The sequence below is a fragment of the Salvia hispanica genome, chromosome 5 (genome assembly GCF_023119035.1).
Source record: "Salvia hispanica cultivar TCC Black 2014 chromosome 5, UniMelb_Shisp_WGS_1.0, whole genome shotgun sequence".
NCBI classification, from domain to species: domain Eukaryota; kingdom Viridiplantae; phylum Streptophyta; class Magnoliopsida; order Lamiales; family Lamiaceae; genus Salvia; species Salvia hispanica.
Window position 1 is genome coordinate 12,003,045 of NC_062969.1, and position 22,193 is coordinate 12,025,237.

The window sequence follows — 22,193 nt, forward strand, 5'->3', positions numbered from 1 at the left end:
TCAAACTTGCTTACTAAATTAAGTAGTGGGTCAGGGTCACCCTTCTTGCATAAGCTCCGGCCCCTCGACTCGACGTGTCACACTCTATAAAAAATTTCTACAAAAAATTGGGCATTCGCAACAGCTAACCAACTCCATGAGGACACAACCTCCTTAACCACACGGAATTTACACATTTTTGGAATTAGATTTATATTGATTTGATTGAATATTGCATGATTTTAGTCGAGGACGGATCTAGCGTGGGCCAAGCTGCCATTCCAATATTGAAGGAATGAGAAGAGAAGGGAGAGGGAGACATAAGGAAAAACAAGGATTATAAGTTATTATCATTAAATTTGTTGTTGTATGGTCCACTTTTGATTAGAAAATACTACCTTCGTCCGCAAATAGGAGTCACAGTTCATTTTCAATAATTTTTATAAAGGAGTTTATGTTTTAGAGGCGTCCCGCTGGATCTCATAGCTCTTAATTGGCTTCTTCATAATAAATTATGTGACTTTTTCTTTGTAATATGTTGTAGTCGTGTCATTACAAAAAAAAATTCTCTCTTTATATTTACCTTAAACCATATCAAGATTTATTAATGTTTTCATATCCTAAATGATACGCCATCTTAAATAAGCCCAATACTATCGATTTATAAATATTTGATGAAGTCGCGGTGATGAAATTCAAATTTGTCACAAATTTTAGTCACATATCCAACTTTCAGAACAGCCAAACCATGATGCTAAGGAATTGATGTAATGATGTCTCACAATTCAAATTTTAGGTTGAAAACAAAAATTTTAATTAGAATGAACATAAAATATAAAAATATGTAAATAATATGATTGTCCGAACCCTACAGACCCAGGTCCCTCTCAAGAGAAGATCCACTAAAGCTAAAACGAATCTAAGAAGATATAAAAGGATTGTACAAATGGATTATCCACATATGATTAGTTGTGTATATATGCAGAGAGAGAGAGAGTTGGAACCCCATGTGCAACTATATACCCTACATGCCCAATTACAACTAATCTTGATTGCCACTAAAGCTGACTTAAGATTCATAATAAAATAAAATAATATAAGAAATTGATTTATGATAATCATCATATTTACACCCACCCTTATATCTCACCCCCAATGATAAATAAACTCGCCCAAAAGCACAATCAATCACCTTTTATTTTTTGATGGCTATTTAAAGTCCACTTACACTCATAACTATTGGGCTCAACTCGTTTAAGAGTAATTTGGGTCGAAAAGTCATATACTACAAATTAACCCTGAAAAGTCATATACTACAAATTAACCCTAAATAGAGGTGCTTTAAAATAACAATACCTTTTAAAATAATATCATACCACTATTTCTAGCCAATTATTTGTACACGTGGATGAATAATAAGTGGCCATATGGCAATAAAAAAATGCTCAAGTATAAAAATCTCAGCTATCAATATACAACACTGTATACAATAATTTTTTCTCGGCCAGCAATATCCAACACGCTATACAGCAATTTATAGATTGTTGTGTAGCGTTTATAATATTGTTGAATATGTGGTGTCACTGTTTATAATATTGTTGTATAGCATTTATAATATTGCTGGATATGTGGTGTCACAGTGTCAGTTTAATAGGTGTTGTCATTTTAACACAAAACAATCGTACATATATCACATTAATTATTGAATTTCAAGTTTGATAGTAATAGGCGCTACATCAAGTATTTCTTCACATGGTTTTCTTCATTTTAAAATGATGGAATTTCCAAATTAGTAAAATAAAAAAAAATAAAAATCAGCATCCAAAAAAGCATATTGATCCACAATCACAACTATTTCTCGTGTCTTTTCCCATTTTCCACACTAAAATTAGTAAATACAAAAAATTGGGACCAAAAGTTTCCCAAGTAAGATTCTCAAATAGTTGTCTTTAGCCCTGTACATACATATATATCTCTTCATCATGCCAAATTAAAAAAAACTTAATTATAGAAATTAAAAAAAAAAGATTAATTGGACATCACAGTGAGATCACTGTATCTGGGCCTAGTTCTGTCTGGTGAAAGCCCTTCTTCCATAGATTTCCTCTTGTTGTTGTCATTGTTGTTATTGTTGTTTTGTGACGTCTGCTGTTGCAAAGATTGTGCTGTCTGAAACTGCTGCATCTCTGAATCTGCTTCTCCTGTTGTAATAATCTCTCCATTTTCTTGCTTTTCCTCTCCATTTTCTTGCTTTTCCTCATTTTCTGGCTTTCCATTTTCAATAATATCATTCTTCAATTTGGTTCTCATCATATGAGGCCTCAATTTATTCACATCTGATAATTTCATTGGTTTTAGGAAGAATTCCTCTGCTCCTTCTTCTAAACATCTGTAACCATTAATATTTCTATGATCAGAAATCAGATATTTAGATGTACATATATATATTTATTTTGTTTTTATTTAAAAAAATAAACTACTTTAATAAGTTAATTACCTGGTTATTCTTGAAGGGACATTTTCAGAGGACATGATGACTACTGGTATATCTCTCAACAATGCAGATTCCTGACAAGTTGAAGTAGAGCTGATGATTTAGTATAAGAAAAAGTAAAAATCCTTGAAGATGAATTTAGATCTAATTGGCCTTTGGGGAAAAACAAATATCATCACTTAAATTTCAGAGAACTTTGCAAGTGTTTGGACAAGATTTCTATTCATAGGAATTAAGTTGCAGTAAAAAGGACAGAACTTTTAAACAAACATCAATTGTTTTATGAGGGGCATGTTTTTCCAGAAATGGAAAGTTTGTTATTGATAAATTGCTCCTATCTAGCAACCCAAAAAAAGAAAAAGAAAAAAATACCTTTATTTTCCTGAGCAAATCATAGCCTGTCATCCCAGGCATACAATAGTCTGTAATAACAAGATTCACTTCCACTTCCTGAAAAAGGAAAGAATGGGATTTTCAGATAGTTGAAGTTGGAAACAGATTCAGGGAGTGAGGATAGCAAATTCTACCTGATGATTATTTGGAGAAATAGAGGCTTCACTGAACATGTTTATCTCATTTCCATGCCAACCAAGAAATTCCAAAGCTTTGCTTCCAGAATCAACTGTGGTGACTGCCACAACAAAATGCCCACAATCAAAATCAAATCTTTTAAACATTCACACCAAAAATATCCACAAAAACCAAAGCCCACCAATCAAATTCTTTCAAAAAAACATAAATAAACCAAGAAACCTCAAACACACACATACACACCTTGGAAAGAGGATGTCTTGAGAAGCCTCTCAATCAGTTTTCTATCAATAACGCTGTCATCAACAGCAAGAACATGAAATTGATCATCTGTTGCTGCCATGCCCATTTTCCTTTTTTTTACAAAGTTTTCTTATTTTGGTTTTGGTTGTGTGAGGTGAGGAAGGAGATAAAATGGGAAGGAAAAAGGAGATTTGTAATGAAGCAAAATGAAGAGGGGCAGAAGGCAAGATCTGACCAGATTTCTACCAAAGATTTTGTTGCATATTTCCAGCTTGGAATTGAACTGCAAGGCAAGCAATACAGATTAGAAAGAATAAAGAATTGTGGGAAAACAAAACTTTGAACGTGGCCTTGCACATTTTTTTTTTCTATCTATGTTATATATACACAGCCTACACCTCTCTCACACACTTATTTAGTTATTACTCCATTTTTTTTAAAATTTTTCTAGGGCAGGTGGGGTGTTTCAACTATTCAGTAATAAAGAATAATTAATTTTCTTTTTTTGATATATAATCATAGAAGTCTGTTTGTTGTTTTTTATGCTACTACTATGCAAGGGCTCTCAGTTTTGTTCTAGTACTAAAAAGTTAAAATGTACCTTACTTGGAAATTTACCCAAGAAAAGATAAATAACTAACCACTTTACCACATTATTGTATTTCCTCCATTAATCTTTTAATGTAAGTAAATTGATTAATTAGGTTGATAATTAAGGTCATTCTGGTAGGTCTTTGAGTGTGTGGGGGACCCCCCAAAATCCACCATTGAGATACATATGATGTAAGCACTGGCTCATTTTTGTTGTTATTTTACATTGCATACTTGTATCATGGAGTACTATACACGTTGTCATGACTTGAACATAATAATGTGGAAACAATGTGTTATCAATTCAATTTTAATTCATAACTATTTTGGGATTTAATTTTGCTTGGATAGTTGGATTATCTACTATACAAATTTCGGTTTATGAAAAGATTTACTTCTGAAATACAAGTGATGTTTCCAATAGTAATAAACGAGCTAGAGTGGTAATCTTTTAAGAAAATCAAATTCAAGAGGAATCAGCAAGTGTTAGCATCTTCATATGTTGTAACTTGTACGTGTATATATATAGATAGATTGATAATTATTTGCGTGCTAAGTAAAAAGTTAATATTGTCTTAATTCAAAATAACGTCGAATTTAATTATCCACTATCAATGATGTCTTTAATTTCGTAGAGTTTGAAGGTCTCTCAACAGGTTCCGCATAAAGGTATCAACTAAACCTTTCCTTACGCTATTAATCAAATTAATGACATACGTTAATAACGGGAAAATTTTCAATTAGAACCGTCAACCTTCTACTAGATCTGAATTATTTTAATAAATATATATAGAGGTTTTTCCGCTGCTGTCATGATATCGAAATATACTTTTTGTGATTTTCTTTCTAACAAAATCTATGGCAAAATCGCTTTTAAAATTTATTTTGTTATCTCAAGTCGTAATTTACACACAGAAAAATGTGTTGTGGTGGGCCATTTTGTTTACATCGCAGTCGTGGCACATTAATTTAGGAAATTTAATACTACCAGTATTTATTTTGCTTTCTATGTGAAAGGATAATTGATAAAAAAAATACTCATTTATAAATTTTACTCACTATTTGTAATTTATACTTAATTTTTATTGTTCTGGCTGGAGTTGCTTTATAAGGAAATTAAAATAAAATAAAATAGTTAAATACTAGAAAGACATTGTTGCCTCTATAAGCTATTATTGTCCATCGAATTAGCCAAAAAAATTGAAAAGAACCAACTCAAATTGTATTTTCAATATAGTGATGTTTAGAATGATTAATGTTCCTTGAAAAGGGTGCAATGCAGATACTAAGCATTAAGTTGTACTCCATGATTTTAGCTTTGACTATCTAGAAATCCAATACCAATGTCAATTACCATAATCATGAGTAATTTCATTTCACATTTGCACTATGTCTAGTGCCTCCTTTGTTAATTTATACTACTAATGAATCATTGACTCGAGTTTACTTATTAGTCAAAGGGACCATTGGCAAAAGTGATATTCTTGATTTTTCCCGACTTTTCTTTCTTTATTTTATTTTTATCTAAAAGTTTGAGTTCAAAATAAAATAAAATATGAGAGGCCGAGAAGTCTTGAAACATCATAAAAGATGAATATTTGCACAAATCCATTATTTTTCAAAACTCACAACGCTTTATTCCATCGGTCAAATTTGAAAATTTTTGCGACTAGTTAAAGTTTTGTGCAAGGGAATAATCCTCCCTTGGATCCATATGTGGAAATTGAAAATATATGTCGCAGACACATGCTTTAATGTAGTAGAATGAGTAACAAGAATTTAAGCCAAAACTAGCTAGTGGGAATTAAATTCAATATCACGATTTAAAAAAGAAAAAAGTCGCTTGGGAAATTCTACACAAGATATGTAGTTTTGTATATCAAAATAAACGAGCAACAACCAACTTTATTTTTATCACAAGTCAATTTATGAGGACCACAAAACAGTGACTGATTATAAAAGATAAGATTCGAAATTGCGAGTGGTTTGCGATTTACGGCATAAACGTGGAGTTTATTATACACAATTTTAAATATATATATCGTCTTTTTATGTTTACATCGTCTATAAAATACCAAGATTTCTCATTTATTTAACTTGGGTTGGTAAATGGTAACGGAAGTAATTATAGTTAATTTTCTGTTGAAAGAATAAATGTACCAATTAATTGTATTGAAAATCCGATTATTGCCTTCTTGCATTGCATAAAATTTTTACGACTTATAATTATATAAAGCGTTATTGCGATTGACTCAAATGAGTTAGATATATATATCCTCCAAATTATGAATCATTTCAAATTCTTAGGTAGTCAGATTTTATGTTTGATTCATTGTTTTGCTAAATGAGTTCATGATTCAACTTCGAATCCAATAAAATGGCAAAAAAATCCCTTTAAATTAATTCGATCAGTATTTTGTAATATCTCATAGTTTTTCATCCTAATTAACTTATTGTATGATAAATTTGATATGTGTAATAACTCATAGTCTCAACCCCTATAATTGAATTCTAACTTTCTATATTCTAGACTGAGGGGACTGGGGTCCCTCCTATATCTTAATTTTAATTTTTATGAAATTCAAAAATTAAGTTTTCGATAAAGTTTTCTTAATTTGCCACGAGTAGGAAAGGAACGTATTTAATTCAATAGATGTGATGTGAGTGAAGCTCTTCTAGAGAGAAATCTATATAATTGGAAAAATAATTGAGAAATGGATATATCCCAATCGGGGCAGTGTCCCTCCATGTTTAGGACAAGTAGATTCCCTCACTAGATTTGTGTCCACCCAATTAGGAAACTTACATAAATTTCTCTATCAAATTTCATCATTGTTTTGTCCCTACAATATTTTACCAACGATGATGACATTCGTATGCCCATGCCAAGTGTTTTTGTGTATGTGTTTTGTTACTATTATTAGTGATATTGAAAATTTCAAGTATTATACTAGTAGTATAATGATATGTCCTTTATTTTAGTCTAGAAATTCACTTCCCCAATTCATTCACCCACCGAGAATTGATTTTTATGAAAAAATGATTATCTACTAATTATAACGTAGGAGTAATATATTTTTCAACCATTTCAAGTTTATCCATAATAATATATGTGATGCGTATAATGGTGGATCTAGAGAGTAAAATCGCACTCATCCGTTTCAATGTAGTAATTGATAATTGATATACAAAAAATATGCACATATATAGGGTTAAATATACTACATACATATAGTTTGTATACGCAATTTTTAACTCTTAAAAATGTTGCCGATTTCTGTTTTCACTTTAAAATCCTAATTAAAATTAAATGTGTTCAATTTATAGCTGATATTACAAAATTTCCAGGTGGATTATACATAGATTTGAGTTAGGTGGAATAAGTAGCTAGATAATCATTTTAATGTGAGCTAAAAATTGAACTGTTTTTTAAGATTTAAGATTTTATGTCATATCATCATGTGTGTGTGATACTGGATAAGAATTTGTACTGGATAAGAATTTGGATTGTGAGCAATTGGAACATTAGAAATGTTATCATACTAAACATTGTTATCATTTAATTTGCATCTTTGTATGTGGATTTTATGTAACAGAATAATGATTGGTCAAAAAATTTAAATAAATTAGATCGATCCTCAAATTTGGAAAGCAATAAAAAGGGCGCATTTGAAAATGTATATTCTTGCGTAGGCATTCGAATAATGTTTACTGAATCATATTCCCTTCCAAAAGTCACATTTTTTATGCATATAAAGATATTGTTTATTACATTCTTTGTTTGATGAATAAATGTGTCTCAAATGGGGATAAAGTAGCATAGTCGTACAAATTTTAGCTAAAAAATTCATAAAGATTTGATTCGGTGAAAGTCAGCACTTATTTTATTTTTCAGTTAATCTATACTAATATAAAAGCCGAGTTTTGGGCACAATTTTGAATATTTATTAATTTTGGGTGTCATTGCAATTAATCAAAATTTAATTTTAGATACAACTTTAAAATCACATACGGCAGTTTCATATATCCTGTAATCCACTATGTGCATTAATTTTTTACGGCAGTTTCATATATCCTGTAATCCACTATGTGCATTAATTTTTCCAATCATCCGTTTATGAATACTCCATGTATTATGCAGTAGTATTAATTTCCGCACTCACACATTTAGAACATTCAAATAAAAAATTAATTTTCATTAGTATAATGTATTAAATACACACATGACTATCAGCCTTTGAAATTATATTAAACTTTATTCCAATTTGTAATGTATAATATGGAATAAAATAGTTTTAAACTTAGGAAATTACAATATTTTTTAATCTTATTGTAAGTGGAGTAAATGAAAACTTTTGAAATATTATCCTAATTAATTTATAAAAAAGAGTACTATAGATTTTTGTAATTGAATAACTGAAAAATCATATAGATTTTTATGGTAATTTTCTTTCAAGTTTTCTCTCTTTTGTTCTTTTCTTAATTGTTTATGTTTCTAATTAGGTTTATTCACTTTTATGTCTTCTTTTAGAGCTTAGGGATTATGCTACGAATACAATTGATATGACATTGGAATAAAAGAGAGAGCAATGAAAGGAGGAAGTTTTGTGTGGCAGCAGTCTCCGTATTTTTTGAGGGTGTTATCTTTTTTATTATCTAAATTTTGTTTTGTTGTCCTTTTAATGTGCAAGGCTTAATGCAAATAAGCATGCACTCCATGTCGACGATATTGAAAAATGAGCATTAAATGGCAACGTCTTGCAAGGTTAGTAGTACATGCGATAACAACACAAATAGGATTCATGGTCCATGATGTCAAAATGGTGCTCATATCTTATTGTGTTTCCGTTTCTTATCAATACTTTATATGTTTGAAAATCTAATATAACCATCTATTACTTGTGAATCCTGACATAATCTAATTTAGACTATTTCATGTTTGATTTGAACATTGCAGAAGATTAACCGTGAGGCAGAAGATGGAGGTGCTATTAAGCGTGAAGAAGAGGAAGTTGTATATCATTTATTTAACCTCGATGACTCTACTAAATAGAAATAGGTCAATTTGTTAGTTAACTTAATTCAATTAATGGGTTTCAATATAAATTAGCTCAATTTATATAATTCAATTTATATTTGTAATATAAATGTATTTGGCTAATTAATTATTTAATGCTAAGAAATTATTGTAGAAGGTTTTAGGTCTTAGAGTTTTGGGTTTCCATAATTTTCTATATAGATTCAGGTTTTGAGTTTTAGCATATGGATTTGGGTTTCCATTTATAATATTTTGAAAAAAATAGGGAATTATATGTAATAAAAGGTAATATTACTTTTAAATATTACTCCGTACTATATATTAAAAGCACATAAAATACATAAATAAATAGAATTATATTATTTACTGATTATCTTATTCAATGTATTTCTATGTGACTTGTACTAAAAACAGAGTACATATTATATGGATATCTAACTTTAACATACGAAATAGTATATCAAAATAATGTTGGAGCAATATAGAAAAATTAAGAAAATTAGTTAATGCAAAATAAATATAGAATGACCTATTTATATAGGTGACTAATGAGAAATCAATTAAGAATAAATTATATAATGAAAAATAGAATTATAAATATGTAACATAAGAAAGAGAATAAAATCTCAAATTTTTATTACACGAATGGATTAGGACATTGCCTAACCAGTGATTAGAATTATCATTCTGATAACCTTTGTGCACTGATAAGTATGTGTACATTATTAAGTAGAGTGATAAATGAATTAAACTATAATTTATGAATATATGAATTTATGAAATTTAAATTCTTATTTCTGTAATTAATATACAAAAATTTAATTTAATTTAATTTTAGGTTTATTACTTATACATAATATTTGTGTATTATATTCCATATGAATTTCTTAAATTTATTACTATTATTTTGTAGTATTAGATTAAATTATTGCATACATATTTATTTGTATTAATTTCTTTATAGCATGTAGGTATTGTTTAATTTTTTAAAATTTAGATAAATATACAAATTAATGATCCGTGCATAGCACGGGTGTTACACTAGTATAAGTATAATGTTCGTCCTTAATATTTTTAGTACGTAAAGTATTATTCAGAATAGAAAGAAAAGATAGGCGTGGACTTTGTTATGAGGAATATCCAATTGATGCCTACGACTATGATAAATCAAATATCAAATCAAATATACTATCACATCTATTTGAAGTTACGAGTTGCTCACAAATAAAAAATTAAATACCTCATGATTTATTACTCTGCAAATACATGAAAATCGGGAGGGAGGATGTGGTTAAGAGAATCTGTATATTTTTATGTTATAGTAACATAAAAATCATTGCTTAAATAGGCTTTAATGGTATTTAATTATTCATTCAGTTTAGATCCCAAATAATACTACTCCCTCCGTCCCTAAAGAATATGCACTTTTAGGTTCGGCACAGTTATAATGCAAAATTGTAAAGTAAGAGAGAGATAAAAAGAAAAAGTAATTAAAGTATGCAAAACTTTGGTGCATCTTATATGGTCTATAACTGGCAACGGATTTAGGTTTTCGAAAGTTAGAGGTGGAGAGTGACAACTTTGTTGGAGTATCAATGATTTTGAGACGTTATGATGTCTCTATTAGTTGTTGAGCCATTGTGCAAAAGGTACGTTCTTTGATTCAAGATTTTGATTCGATGGTCATCCATCATGTGCATTGAGAAGAGAATTTTGGTGCCAATTATTTGTCACATTTTGCTTATGGGTTTGGTAGAGGACTCCATGCTCTAGAGATGGCGCCACAAGACATTCGTAGTTAGTTGGCTTCTTCATGATAGATTAATATTTCTTAGAGCATCCGCAGCGGTAAACACTTTCGTGCTCGTCCGTCTGTGCCGCTGAGCACCGCCTCGTCCGTCTGCTGATGGAGCGCGTCCGTCCGTGCCAACGGCATGGCGCTGCTCTTAGCTAAAAGCACGTCCGTGCCGCTGAGCAGCACACGTGGCGTCGCCTTATTCGCCAACGGCATAGCCGTTAGCTTATTTAATTAATTTATTTATTTTTTAAAAAATGCGAAATTAATTAAAAAATATGTTTTTAAATAAAAAAAATATTTTCCCACTTCCCAAAAAAATATATCCGTTTTCTCCCCATTTTTAATTTATTTTTAAATTTTTTTCCCCCAAAATTCACATTTTCATCTATAAATACCCCCACTTCAATACAAAAAAACTCACATTCTCATCTATTCTATCATCATCTACATTCTCTCATCTTTTTTCCAGAATCACATTATGTATTTTTATTTTTTAGTATTTTAATTATGTAATTTTTATTTTTTAATGTATTTTTATAATGTAGACATATTTTTAATAATTGGAGTATTTAAATTGAATAATAGAATGGTGGGACCCTTGAGCTTGTCCTTAGCTAAGAGCACGGATGTGGGTGTTGTGCTCTTAGGTAAGGACAAGGAGTAAAAGTGGGTCCGGGCCCACTTCCGTGCTCTTAGCTAAGAGCACGGAGGGGGATGCTCTTATATTCGCTAAGTTGTTTCGGATGCTACCTGCGGTTTATTACCATAAAAAAGATATTGTTAGTGGAAAACGAGTCTCATCTCATTAGTGAAAAAAAAGTTTTTAACATTGGAAAATGCATATTCTTGTTGTAAGGAAATAGTGCATATTCTTGTGAAAAAAGAGGAAATAGTAAATATGACAAAATGTCTAAAGAATTTAATTAAGTAATTTAAGTCTCGAATCGCGTAAATAGGCTTGAAATTACATTACGAGGTTATTAAAGCAAACCATCTAATCTCTATCTCACTCTCACACACACGCACGCACTAACATACATGTTTTCGTGTATAGAGCACTTAATTAAATAATTTATCGTATTTTTTTAAGTTGTAACAAAACAATAAAATGTTAAGATGAGCTGTTGAACCGATTTCTTAAAGTAATAAACAAATTTTAACAAATGAGATGCATTGAACCTTCCTTCATCCGAGTTTTCTTTAATAGATATGCTTTGTGCATGAAATCTTCTTTTACTATATATTTATATGATTGACTTAATTATTATTGTTTTATTTATTCTAACTATAAACTAAAGCTAATCTAACAATATAATGGAAAAACCTTTGTTTTGTACAACAAACTTTGTATATGATCATTATTAGTAGCTCCCAACCAAACTTGTAAATGTTTAAATAACTTGGGTTCGGTAATATACAACATATATCCTCCAAAAACCTGTATAATATTGAAATTGATTGCTTCCAACAATTCATTTTTGTTTGTATTATATAATTATATATGCACTGTGCACGCATACGAATACTCATATTTTTTGTCTGAATACTTACGTTTCCTAAATATTTCAAATATTGTTTTTGAGTTTTGTCTTTTTAGTCATGAAAATTTATGCGTGACATTCTTCAACAATAATCGATCGAGTTATATGCGTAGTCATAACGGCCCAAATTCATTGCATCAAAACCCGTCACGTTGTCACATGCATTAAACTTTAGATTTAAATAGTTCAACTATTTTGTAAGTGATTCCTATTAACTTCAAATTATACTGTAGTAATACTTAAATAAATATTACTAATAGTAATTTGTAAGTGGTACACCTGGATGACAGGATGAGACCTAGAAGGTACAACTATATGAAGTATTATAATAAGAAAGGTTCGAGTTTCGTTTTAGTTATAACATTAGTACATAGGAGTATTATTTACTAACTTACTATGATTAAATTTTATTATTAATTATATAATATAGCTAACTAAATCGCCAATAAATAAGCTCAATTAATGCACATTGATAGTATAAATATTGGTTATGATATATGAGAAAAAAAATTCTATATCAATAAGTTGAACATCCTAATCACACGAAAAATTACTTTGACCCATGAGCCAAATTACAGAGCAAAGTTGTGACTATTTAAAATACTTTCAATAGTTGAGAGTTGAGACTATAAATTAAATTGGTAGCAAAATTTAAGGTATTTATAATAATTTGGATAATTGAAATTTGAAACCATAAAATAAACTTCATTAAAAATTTGGACAACAAATTCTAGTAAATTAACCCTGACTAATAAAGAAGAAGATGAAAAGAGAAAAAAAAGGTAAATGTGGATGGTCCAAAGAAACTCCAATTCCAAGAAAGGATTCGATCTTAAAAATGAAGGATTCGTTTGTTTGGTTATGAGTTTTCAAAATCATGATTCTTGCCGGGTATTGTGGGTCAGGTCGGCTTTCCTTCAAGAATATGCCCCAAGCCCTACCCTTATGGGGTATGAGGTGTCCATGTCTATACACCCCAATATATATACATCTATCCATTTATCATCATTTACTTTCCAACAATATGCCTACACATAAATTGTTTATTCATTCAACTCAAGAATTTATGATGATCACTAGCGGTCACAAAATGGGTAGTGGGTAACGTGTAATACCCATTTTTACCCGATATCCGCCGGATATTAGGTACCCGCTATCTGGAGATAACGGGAAATGGGGCGGGATCGGGTAGTATGTTTTAGAGTTTTGCGGGTAGCGACTAGCGGGTATACCCGTCCCGAGAATACCCGATATTATTAGTATTAGCTATATACAATCTTTTAATACTTTATAGAATCTAAGTGTTCTAAGATATCTTTTAAAACATTTTTATATTTTTCAACAAATATTTAGTTGAAAACTCACTGGAACTAGCAATAGGGTTTCCCCTCACTTTTATTCATAATCTATTCAAAGCTTATCATCAAAATTAATACAGTAAATTAATTAGAAAATATTATCGGCTATTAGGGTTTTCAAATTTTCTATTTTAGTTAACTAGTAACAAATATTTTATGTCCCATAATTTTATTCTTTTATAAATTTATTTTCGGGTCGGGTACAGGATACCCGACACGGGTAATCCCAATATGTTACAGGGCGGATATTGGGACAACAAATTTGGCTGAAATCGGATACGGGTGCCCGACTTATCGGGCGCGAGTACCTGCGGGTAACCCGTTTCGCCACCCCTAAATTGATCACATTACTCTCAAATTTCACCAAATCCAAATTACTCTCACAAAAATTGGATAAATGTTTTTTTTTAATTTTAAATAGCACAAAATAGATCACTTTTGCTTTTGAAATGATTGTAGACACTTTCATTCAATAAGGAATGGCATATTGATTTTTTCTTTTGGCGTGGTAAAATACATATTTTTGTATTGTTATTTCTCCAAATATTATTAATATAAATGGAAATCTTTCTTAGGGCCACCCACAAAATAATGTTGCCAGCTTGTTTATTCTTCTCACGTTTTCTCTTGGGGGCTTTCCTCCAACTAGGTCATTCTAGAAAATCTATGAAAAATAAGTTTAGAGTATGCCACGTTATTCAAATAATGAATATTTAATTATATGACAAATTTTGATTTATAGCATTTAGACAATAGCAACGCAGCTAATTAAACTTATAAATGTGTTTTGCCATCGTAATAAATATATAGAATATTTAATTTAGGAAGGGAGAATATGGTACCTTTTTATTGTTGGAGACATTATAATACTTCCGATTTAACGTTGCCCTTAAGGAGAGATGTTGGGGCAAAGATGCTGTGCCTTGTACAATTCATGAGGGCAATTTGTTTGTTGTACCAAATCCCTTATCTTTTGCTTTATATCAAGAATATACATACATTTAAAATAATATCATGAAAATGTTATTTTGTTAAGTGATTGGTGATTCAAATGATGATCAATAAAATATTATGAATTTGAGAGACAACATTTACTTTTTATTTTTGTTTCTATATATAGTTAAAGAAAAATCTGTCACTGGGATGGGAAAACCTACAAATGCAGAATTGCTTCTATGGACTTACAAATTTGTATTATTAAGAACTTCAAACATGCAAAACTATGGACATTTGGACCCAAAGATCGTCGGACATGTACTTTCTCACTCATTGAAAAAATACTGCATTGTTTGTCGATCACTTTTTTCACTTTTTAAAAAATATGATCAATGGTGTCTGAGTTGAGTGAGGGTCTTATTTACATGTGTAGTGACTTCTTATCACTATAAATATAAAGTACCAAAACCTGGTTACCAAAACGCCAGAGCAGAATGGCTAACAAACAAATGTGCAAAATTTCAATTAAAGATTAACCACAGACCTAAAACTCATAAGTCATAACCAAACAAAGAGATGTATATGAAACCAAGCTACAGCCGGGCTTTCACTACGACCTTACAAGATCTTGAACTTCCTTTCTGCGGCATTTGTAATCATCGAAATGGCGTACACAGCACTCAAATTGCATTCGGAGACTGCAAGCAGAAACCAAGATAATCTTTGGCTAATTAAGTAATATGGCTGAATAACTTCTAAACTAGATAATCTGGATTTGGATATATTTTAATCAAGAGCATATGTTGCTTCACTGTACCAAGAGTAGTTATTCAAACAAGTAATCTGAACAAGAGAAGTGACTGCACAAACAACGGGTGAATCACTAACATTCCCCTGTGTCTAGTGTTCACTTTCTTGATTTTAAATGAGTAGATCACCAAAAGGCCCGTGATCATGTTGGGTTTTAGGCATATTCCTTCCACTTAGATATCAATCACATGGCTTATCCTTCTCTAATTAAATTCATTAATCAATTTTGTAGAAAGTAAAGCAAAGGCGCTATGACAATGGTAATATCTCCTGCCCAGCCTGCAAAAGTTGTCTTCTGTATCAATCCAACAGAAGTGTCTTATTGTTTGTCTTTTGAAAATATAAGTCCTGTTGTTCATCATTCTAAATGGACCCTAAAAATTTAGAGGTATATGTGCCCCTCGGGTATGAGATGAGTGACAACTTTTATACCTCTTTCTTCCTTACAAATGTAAGGAACAGAAAATGCAAGCAAAGAACTGCAAAAGATGTTAACTTGCACATTGCACGGATTGTATGGCACTTACTTGAAACATAATCTTCAACATAATCTTTATCAATTCTCCCATAGGCCATTGCTCCTAACTGTCAATGCACCATAGAAGGATAGTAATGAATAAACAGCACTGATAAAGAAAGTGAAACGAAACAAGGAATAAATTTTTGAAGAAGCCAGATAACGTACCACAAAAACTATATCCATCTCTTCGTTGATATTAGCAATGCAGCTGTGCATATCCACCAATTTTTCCGAACTATGTGATAAGCCTGTGGTCCAACGAAACCAGCTGCAGTTAATTCAGTACCAAATAGAAAACACTAATAACACAGATGGGCATAGAAAATCCACTCCACCTATTTTACGACAGTTGGAGGGTAAGTACTTGGTCACAGGGTTCTTGATATTTTGTAAAAGCCTTTCACCGCTGCGGCTGCATTAATGTGGTGCTGTAAGAAAGATCACAAGTGTTGTCTATCAAAAACAATACATTGATCAGCAAAATGTGGTGGCTCAAAGTGTTATGAGACCCGCGAAGCTCTTGTATGTTCTTGGCATACGCACATGAGGTTTGATCTCTATAAGATCACCTTGCTGTGTGCTTACATATAGTGCTTTAAGCCTCCCAGTTTTGTTCACACGACTATCTAAAATTGTTTGGATTGCCTAAAATTGACAATATGTTGAGTATGTTAGAGAACACAAGGTGAAGAAATAGTATTATCATCAGCTCCTAGATTGTATTTTCATGTGAGTAATATCCTAAAATTGTATAGCAAAACATAAAACTTTTATTTTAATATTTTTGAGACCTGAAAAGCAATATCAGGGCGATAATCAGCGGGGTTCCGGTTTTTGTTCCTCATGCTCGTCTGATCTCAATAGCTGATAAGTCTGTAAACAAAAATCAATTAGACGATTACAATTTTGAATTGGAAACAAACCTTGCCAACTTTGCCCAACTCCATTTCGAGGACAAAGATGACGCCCTGCTTGTTATTCCCAGTATCCAGCGGAGCAATCGGAATTCCGGGCATATCATCAACCACAGTCTTCAATTTTTTCCATGTTTCGACTAATTCCTCTTCCTCGCTATCGTATTTCTTCCTTTTCTGCCCATTCATCTTCAAGGTTTTCCTAATTCAGCTACAAATACAATTTCTCCACTAGAATAAGACGACAATCTTTCTCTTCACACGTTGGGATTTGGAGAGCTTTTTCGATTGTTTATGTATCTTTAACAGGACTTGATCTTTTTGGAAGGAGATTTACGTCTGTTTTATAAGCCTAATTCATATCCTACAAGGAAAGGAGTAGCCAAGGAATCAATAAATAATTTTAGAAAATTCTAAAGGCATGTTTGTTTTGGTATGATTATGGTAACACTAATCAAAATCTTAAAACAAAAATATTTTGGAGACATAATGTATAAGACATAACGAGGTTAAAGTAGTAATTTTATTTTACATTTAATTTTAAATTAAATTTAAATTTTATATATATACTTTGTTGTCCATGCATTTATATATGGAAGTAGTAATTAATTAAGATCTTGATAAGGTTAATTTGATTATTTGTAAAATATAGAGTTTGTTAACTAAATTTACTGTATCAAGAAAAATTAAATTATATTTCAAACTATAAATAATATTTACTTTAAATTATTATTATTTTTACTTCATTGTTAATGCTTCTATTGACCATGATTAATATTTACTTTTCTTTACTATTAAATATTGAAATTTTACTATACCATGTAGCAACAAATTTGGAGTATGCAATTTTGATTTTAAAATTATTTGAGATGCAGTTTTGATTTTAATACTAATTGAGTACGTAATTTTGATTTTAAAATTTTTAAAATTTAATATTAATCCTGTACATTTCATTTTTACTATTATTTCTGAAATTACAACTCAACAAAAAAAAATCACATGTTCTTAACTAATACTCCTATATTTAACATTTTAAAGCTATATATTTAAAATCTTCTCATTTTCTTATATTAATATTACTAACTGAAAAAGGATATTATTAATGGAGCTTACGATTCTTAATTTTCTTAATTCTTAATTATATTAGTTGATGTACGATATATTAAATAATCTAAAATGGGAAAAGTTGATTCATCCAATTATTTTCGTATTCAAAAATACAATAATTTTTTATTTTTGAAACATTATAAAGTTAATTTTCTAAGCATAATTTTATAGGGTTTGTGTTAAAATGACAACACCTCTTAAAGTGACACCGTGACACCACATATACAACAATATTATAAGCGCTACACAACAATATCATAAACGCTACATAGCAATCTATAGATTGCTGTATAGCGTGTTGGATATTGCTGTCCGAGAAAAATTGTTGTATATAGTGTAGGAAATTGCTGGCCGTCTTTTTCAAATTTTTTTTGCCACGTGGCAGCTTACTATTCGTCCACGTGTACAAATGATTGGCTAGAAATAGTGGTATGGTGTTATTTTAAGAGGTGGTGGCACCCTAACACTCCCCATTTTATAGAGTCGAAGTCTAACTAGTACTTGTCAATCAAAACATAAAAAGAATATTACATGTGATAAAAGTTAAGAAAATTAATACAAAAATACAAAAGATAACGCAAATAAATGATTCATCATAATAGCTACTATTATTATTTAATCATACAATTCAAATTTGAATAAGAAATTTAACAAAAAATAATAATAAAATTAACCGGCTATAAAAGTATTACATAAAAAAAGGAAAATAACTCATAATTAAATTATCCACTGATTAGATAAAAATTTATTTAAAAAAATAATAATATATGAAGTTATCAAATTATTTAATTATTAAATAATAATTTAGTATGCATTATAATCAATAATTTATAATCTGAATTCATGAATATAGTATAAAATTAACATGAAAAAAATGATATGTAAACATGTAAAAAGTTTCGAGCATGATTGTAGCTTATCTCTAATCAAATCAATAAATATGCATTTAGATAAAGATATTTAATTTGATTTAATATTACTTAATTAGATTTGTATCCATTTAATATGATATTGGGTAAAGTAGTCATTATAAAAAATATATCTATGTCAAAATGCCATAAGGGTATTATGGCTTGGAGACATTATGTCTTTAAATCACTACTGATCCTAAAAATAAGTAAAGTGGCACTACTTAAAAGATTCTTATTTCCCAAGTGGTATTTTAATTATTTTTCGAAATTCAATATTTTTTTTTATATTTGCGTACAAATATTATTCTTTTCACTATCATATTTCTTAGTATCGTAATTTGATTAATCATAATTTCCAACAACATTAAGTTAATGACAAATAAAGGACCTAATTGTCTTGGTCGCCTCCGAATTTTCTTTAGTTTTTCCAACACTCCACCTCAAGTTAAGTAACAAGATTTTCGACAAGCTTACGAAATTCCTCGAAGTTACAACTTCGTCATAATGTCAGCTAATCAAGTAGTAGTATTATAATTTGACAAAGGGAAATCTAACTATTCATGCTTTGTCAAATCTTTTAACTTAGACTTTTGTTCTTAAGGGATCAACTACATAACTAGTGTGAATCGAACATTTTGTAATGTGTACAACTTAATAAATATTTTATTGTTTGTCCATTTTTCTTCCTACATAACGTTAGGATTATCAAATGTTGAATTACACCATATCACCCTATCTTATTGAGGTCTTATTATCTTTTGTCGTTCATAAAAGATATCATATCCCTTGAGATAGTTTTGTTTCATTACCCAAAACCACATTGTGAGATAAATGGACCCCAATGAAATGTTTGGGCTTGGTGAATTAAATGCTTTGGACTGATTTAATTCTAGGCCCAGAATTTGTGCAATGGCCCAATTGTTTTATGGCCTGTTACTTACCTGGGAGAACCGATTGCTGCCGCGTGGCAACTCCATGAGGATCATGCTCCTGAGCCATTGGATCTGGAGATATGTTTGTTGTTGGAAATAGTGTAGCCTTTACACGGGCAACTCTTGCTATTACAAAAGAACCAAAACTAGAAGGTAAATAAAACAAAAGAAAAACAATAAGAGAACAAGATGCAAACTATTGTCTTCTTCAAGTCGAGTCGAGGTAACCCTCTCTCCGCAAGACGAGATACGCCCCGGCTAGTGCTCACGGATTGGCGCAACGTCCCCAAAGATGAAACGACTTTCCTCCTACCGAGTTGAAGCACCTCAAACTCGTAGGCTCCGACGAACTTGAATTGGAGGCGAGAACCGAGCAATGTAGTGCTCCTAAGATGCGAACTAGAATGCTTGAGCTTAGAGAGAAGAGAGAATGATTGTTGGTGTGTTCTCATCTCTCAAATCCACACCCATTTATAGGATAGGAGTGGCCACACGAGAGGTCTCGGCATTAAGGCACCTCATAAACATATTGGAGGTTACATCATATGAAAGGCCAAGAGACTTGGAAAATGAAAAGCTTAAAGCTTTCCAAATTTCCTCACGTTTTTCTTACAATCCCCCACATTGGTTAGAGCGCTGCAAGCTCAAACCAACACCAGACACAAATGCATGTATGCAGACTCTTTGCTCAGTTCTCGAGAAACGATACTGTCTTTGGAAAGGTAACTTGTGGTTTTGAACCTTCCATAGCCAACACTATCGGACATACCGGCGGGCTAGTGGACGCGATGCCTTGAACTATTCCTCCTTGGTGTATGCCTAGTCAATAGCATCAACACAATATTGTTTCAACTCCATCAGTTCTCACGTTTGTGTCCGTTTCGGCCATGGAACACCTCTTTGGAATTCATAAGTGACTCACACACACGAAGCGGCCCCACTTCTCACTTACATAGGTGATTCTTTCATGAGTATCCTGCCATACTTCATCTCCCTGAGATTTCAAGAATCATTAAAAGTCAAAAGACTTAACCTCTTACCACGTGCAGGTTACAACACTCAATGCTTTCTGAAGAATGGGCGAAGATTAAAATCTTCTGAGTGTTACAACTAGATTTGTATAGCTTTGTTTCCCATTGAACCAATCCCATGGAATCTCCAATCGTATGGTTGGGTTACCACTATACTCATCTTTTAAGATGTGGTTTACAGTCCCATTCCTTTTAGCAATCTATGCATTTGATCACGGTTTAAACCTTTTGTTAATGGATCCGCTATGTTATCCACCGACTTAACATAGTCAACTGCGATAACACCACTTGTAATCAACTGCCTTACGGTATTATGTCTACGACGAATGTGTCGAGACTTACCATTATAGAAGCCCTGTGTGCTCTACCTATAGGCTGCTTTACTATCACAGTATATCACTACTGTGGGCACTGGCTTCTTCCAACATGGAATACATTCTAGAAAATTTATGAGCCACTCGGCTTCTTCCCCTGCTTTATCCAAAGCGATAAACTCAGATTCCATGGTGGAGTGAGCAATACACGTCTGTTTTGCTGACTTCCACGAAACGGCACCACCCCCCACAAAGTGAACACATACCCACTCGTCGAAAATGAGTCTTTTGAATCAAAGATCCACTTGCGTCACAGTATTCCTTCAAGTACTTGGGGATATCTTCAGTGTAGTGCAATCCAAAGCCAATAGTATACTTCAAGTATCTCAAAATTCTGCACAGAGCTTTCCAATGTTCCTTGCTTGGATTTCGCTCGTGAATCGGCTCAACTTGTTCACCGTACAAGCAAGATCTGGTCTAGTACAGCTTTGTGATAAACATCAAACTTCCTATAACATTTTTTTGCATACTCTTCGCTGAGCCAACAGTGCTCACCCATATTCTTGCTAAGATGGACATTGAGCTCCAAAGGAGTCTTTGCTGGCTTACAATCAAACGAGTTGAATTTCTTAAGCATTTTCTCAACATAATGAAGCGTTAAGGCAATTCCCTCATTAGTCCTCAAAATTTTCGACATTCCGAGAATCACATCGGCTAAAATCATATCTTTCTTCATCGAATTCTCTTTTCAACATGTTTTTTTTTTTTTCATTCGTTCATTAATGACACTATTGCTGCCCATTATCAACATATCATCAACACTAAAGACACATAACAACAAACCCAAGACCAGTGTTCTTTAATGTAAACACACTTATCACACTCGTTGATATAGTGAATCCATTTGTCAACATCACATTGTCAAACTTCAAGTGCCATTGTAACGGCGCTTGCTTTAATCCATAAAGAGACTTTACCAATTTACATACCTTGCGTTCTTGCCCGGGCACAACAAACCCTTCAGGTTGCTCCATGTATATCTCTTCTTCTAAATCACCATTCAGAAACGCAGTTTTCACATCCATTTGGTGAATCTCAAGATTGTGCAACGCAGCAATCGCAAGAAGCACCCGGATGGAAGCTAT

At 31.5% G+C, this 22,193-nt stretch overlaps 2 protein-coding genes across 11 annotated transcripts; both read right to left on the reverse strand.

Moving 5' to 3' along the window:
* Positions 1-1,813: 1,813 nt before the first annotated feature.
* On the reverse strand, positions 1,814-3,601 carry LOC125186895 (two-component response regulator ARR9-like). The gene is made up of 5 exons (XM_048083381.1): positions 3,248-3,601; positions 3,001-3,104; positions 2,846-2,923; positions 2,477-2,547; positions 1,814-2,368 (listed from the first exon to the last, which is right to left on the reverse strand). The coding sequence occupies exons 1-5, from the start codon at positions 3,351-3,353 to the stop codon at positions 2,008-2,010; spliced, it is 720 nt and encodes a 239-aa protein (XP_047939338.1). The 5' UTR covers positions 3,354-3,601; the 3' UTR covers positions 1,814-2,007.
* Positions 3,602-15,008: 11,407 nt separating this feature from the next.
* Positions 15,009-17,105, reverse strand: LOC125187394 (ribosomal RNA small subunit methyltransferase NEP1-like). Of its 10 annotated transcripts, XR_007170606.1 has the most exons (7): positions 16,782-17,105; positions 16,631-16,712; positions 16,383-16,484; positions 16,175-16,267; positions 16,005-16,087; positions 15,847-15,904; positions 15,009-15,207 (listed from the first exon to the last, which is right to left on the reverse strand). XR_007170606.1 is itself a non-coding variant. In XM_048083979.1 (5 exons), exons 1-5 carry the CDS (start codon positions 16,858-16,860, stop codon positions 15,128-15,130), a joined length of 396 nt encoding a protein of 131 aa, XP_047939936.1. In that variant the 5' UTR covers positions 16,861-17,105; the 3' UTR covers positions 15,009-15,127. The 10 variants fall into 10 exon arrangements, 2 of the variants coding, with proteins under 2 accessions (XP_047939936.1, XP_047939937.1); XR_007170605.1 differs by having other exon boundaries at positions 16,175-16,251; positions 16,631-17,105; XR_007170600.1 differs by having other exon boundaries at positions 16,631-17,105.
* Between the last annotated feature and the right edge of the window lie 5,088 nt (positions 17,106-22,193).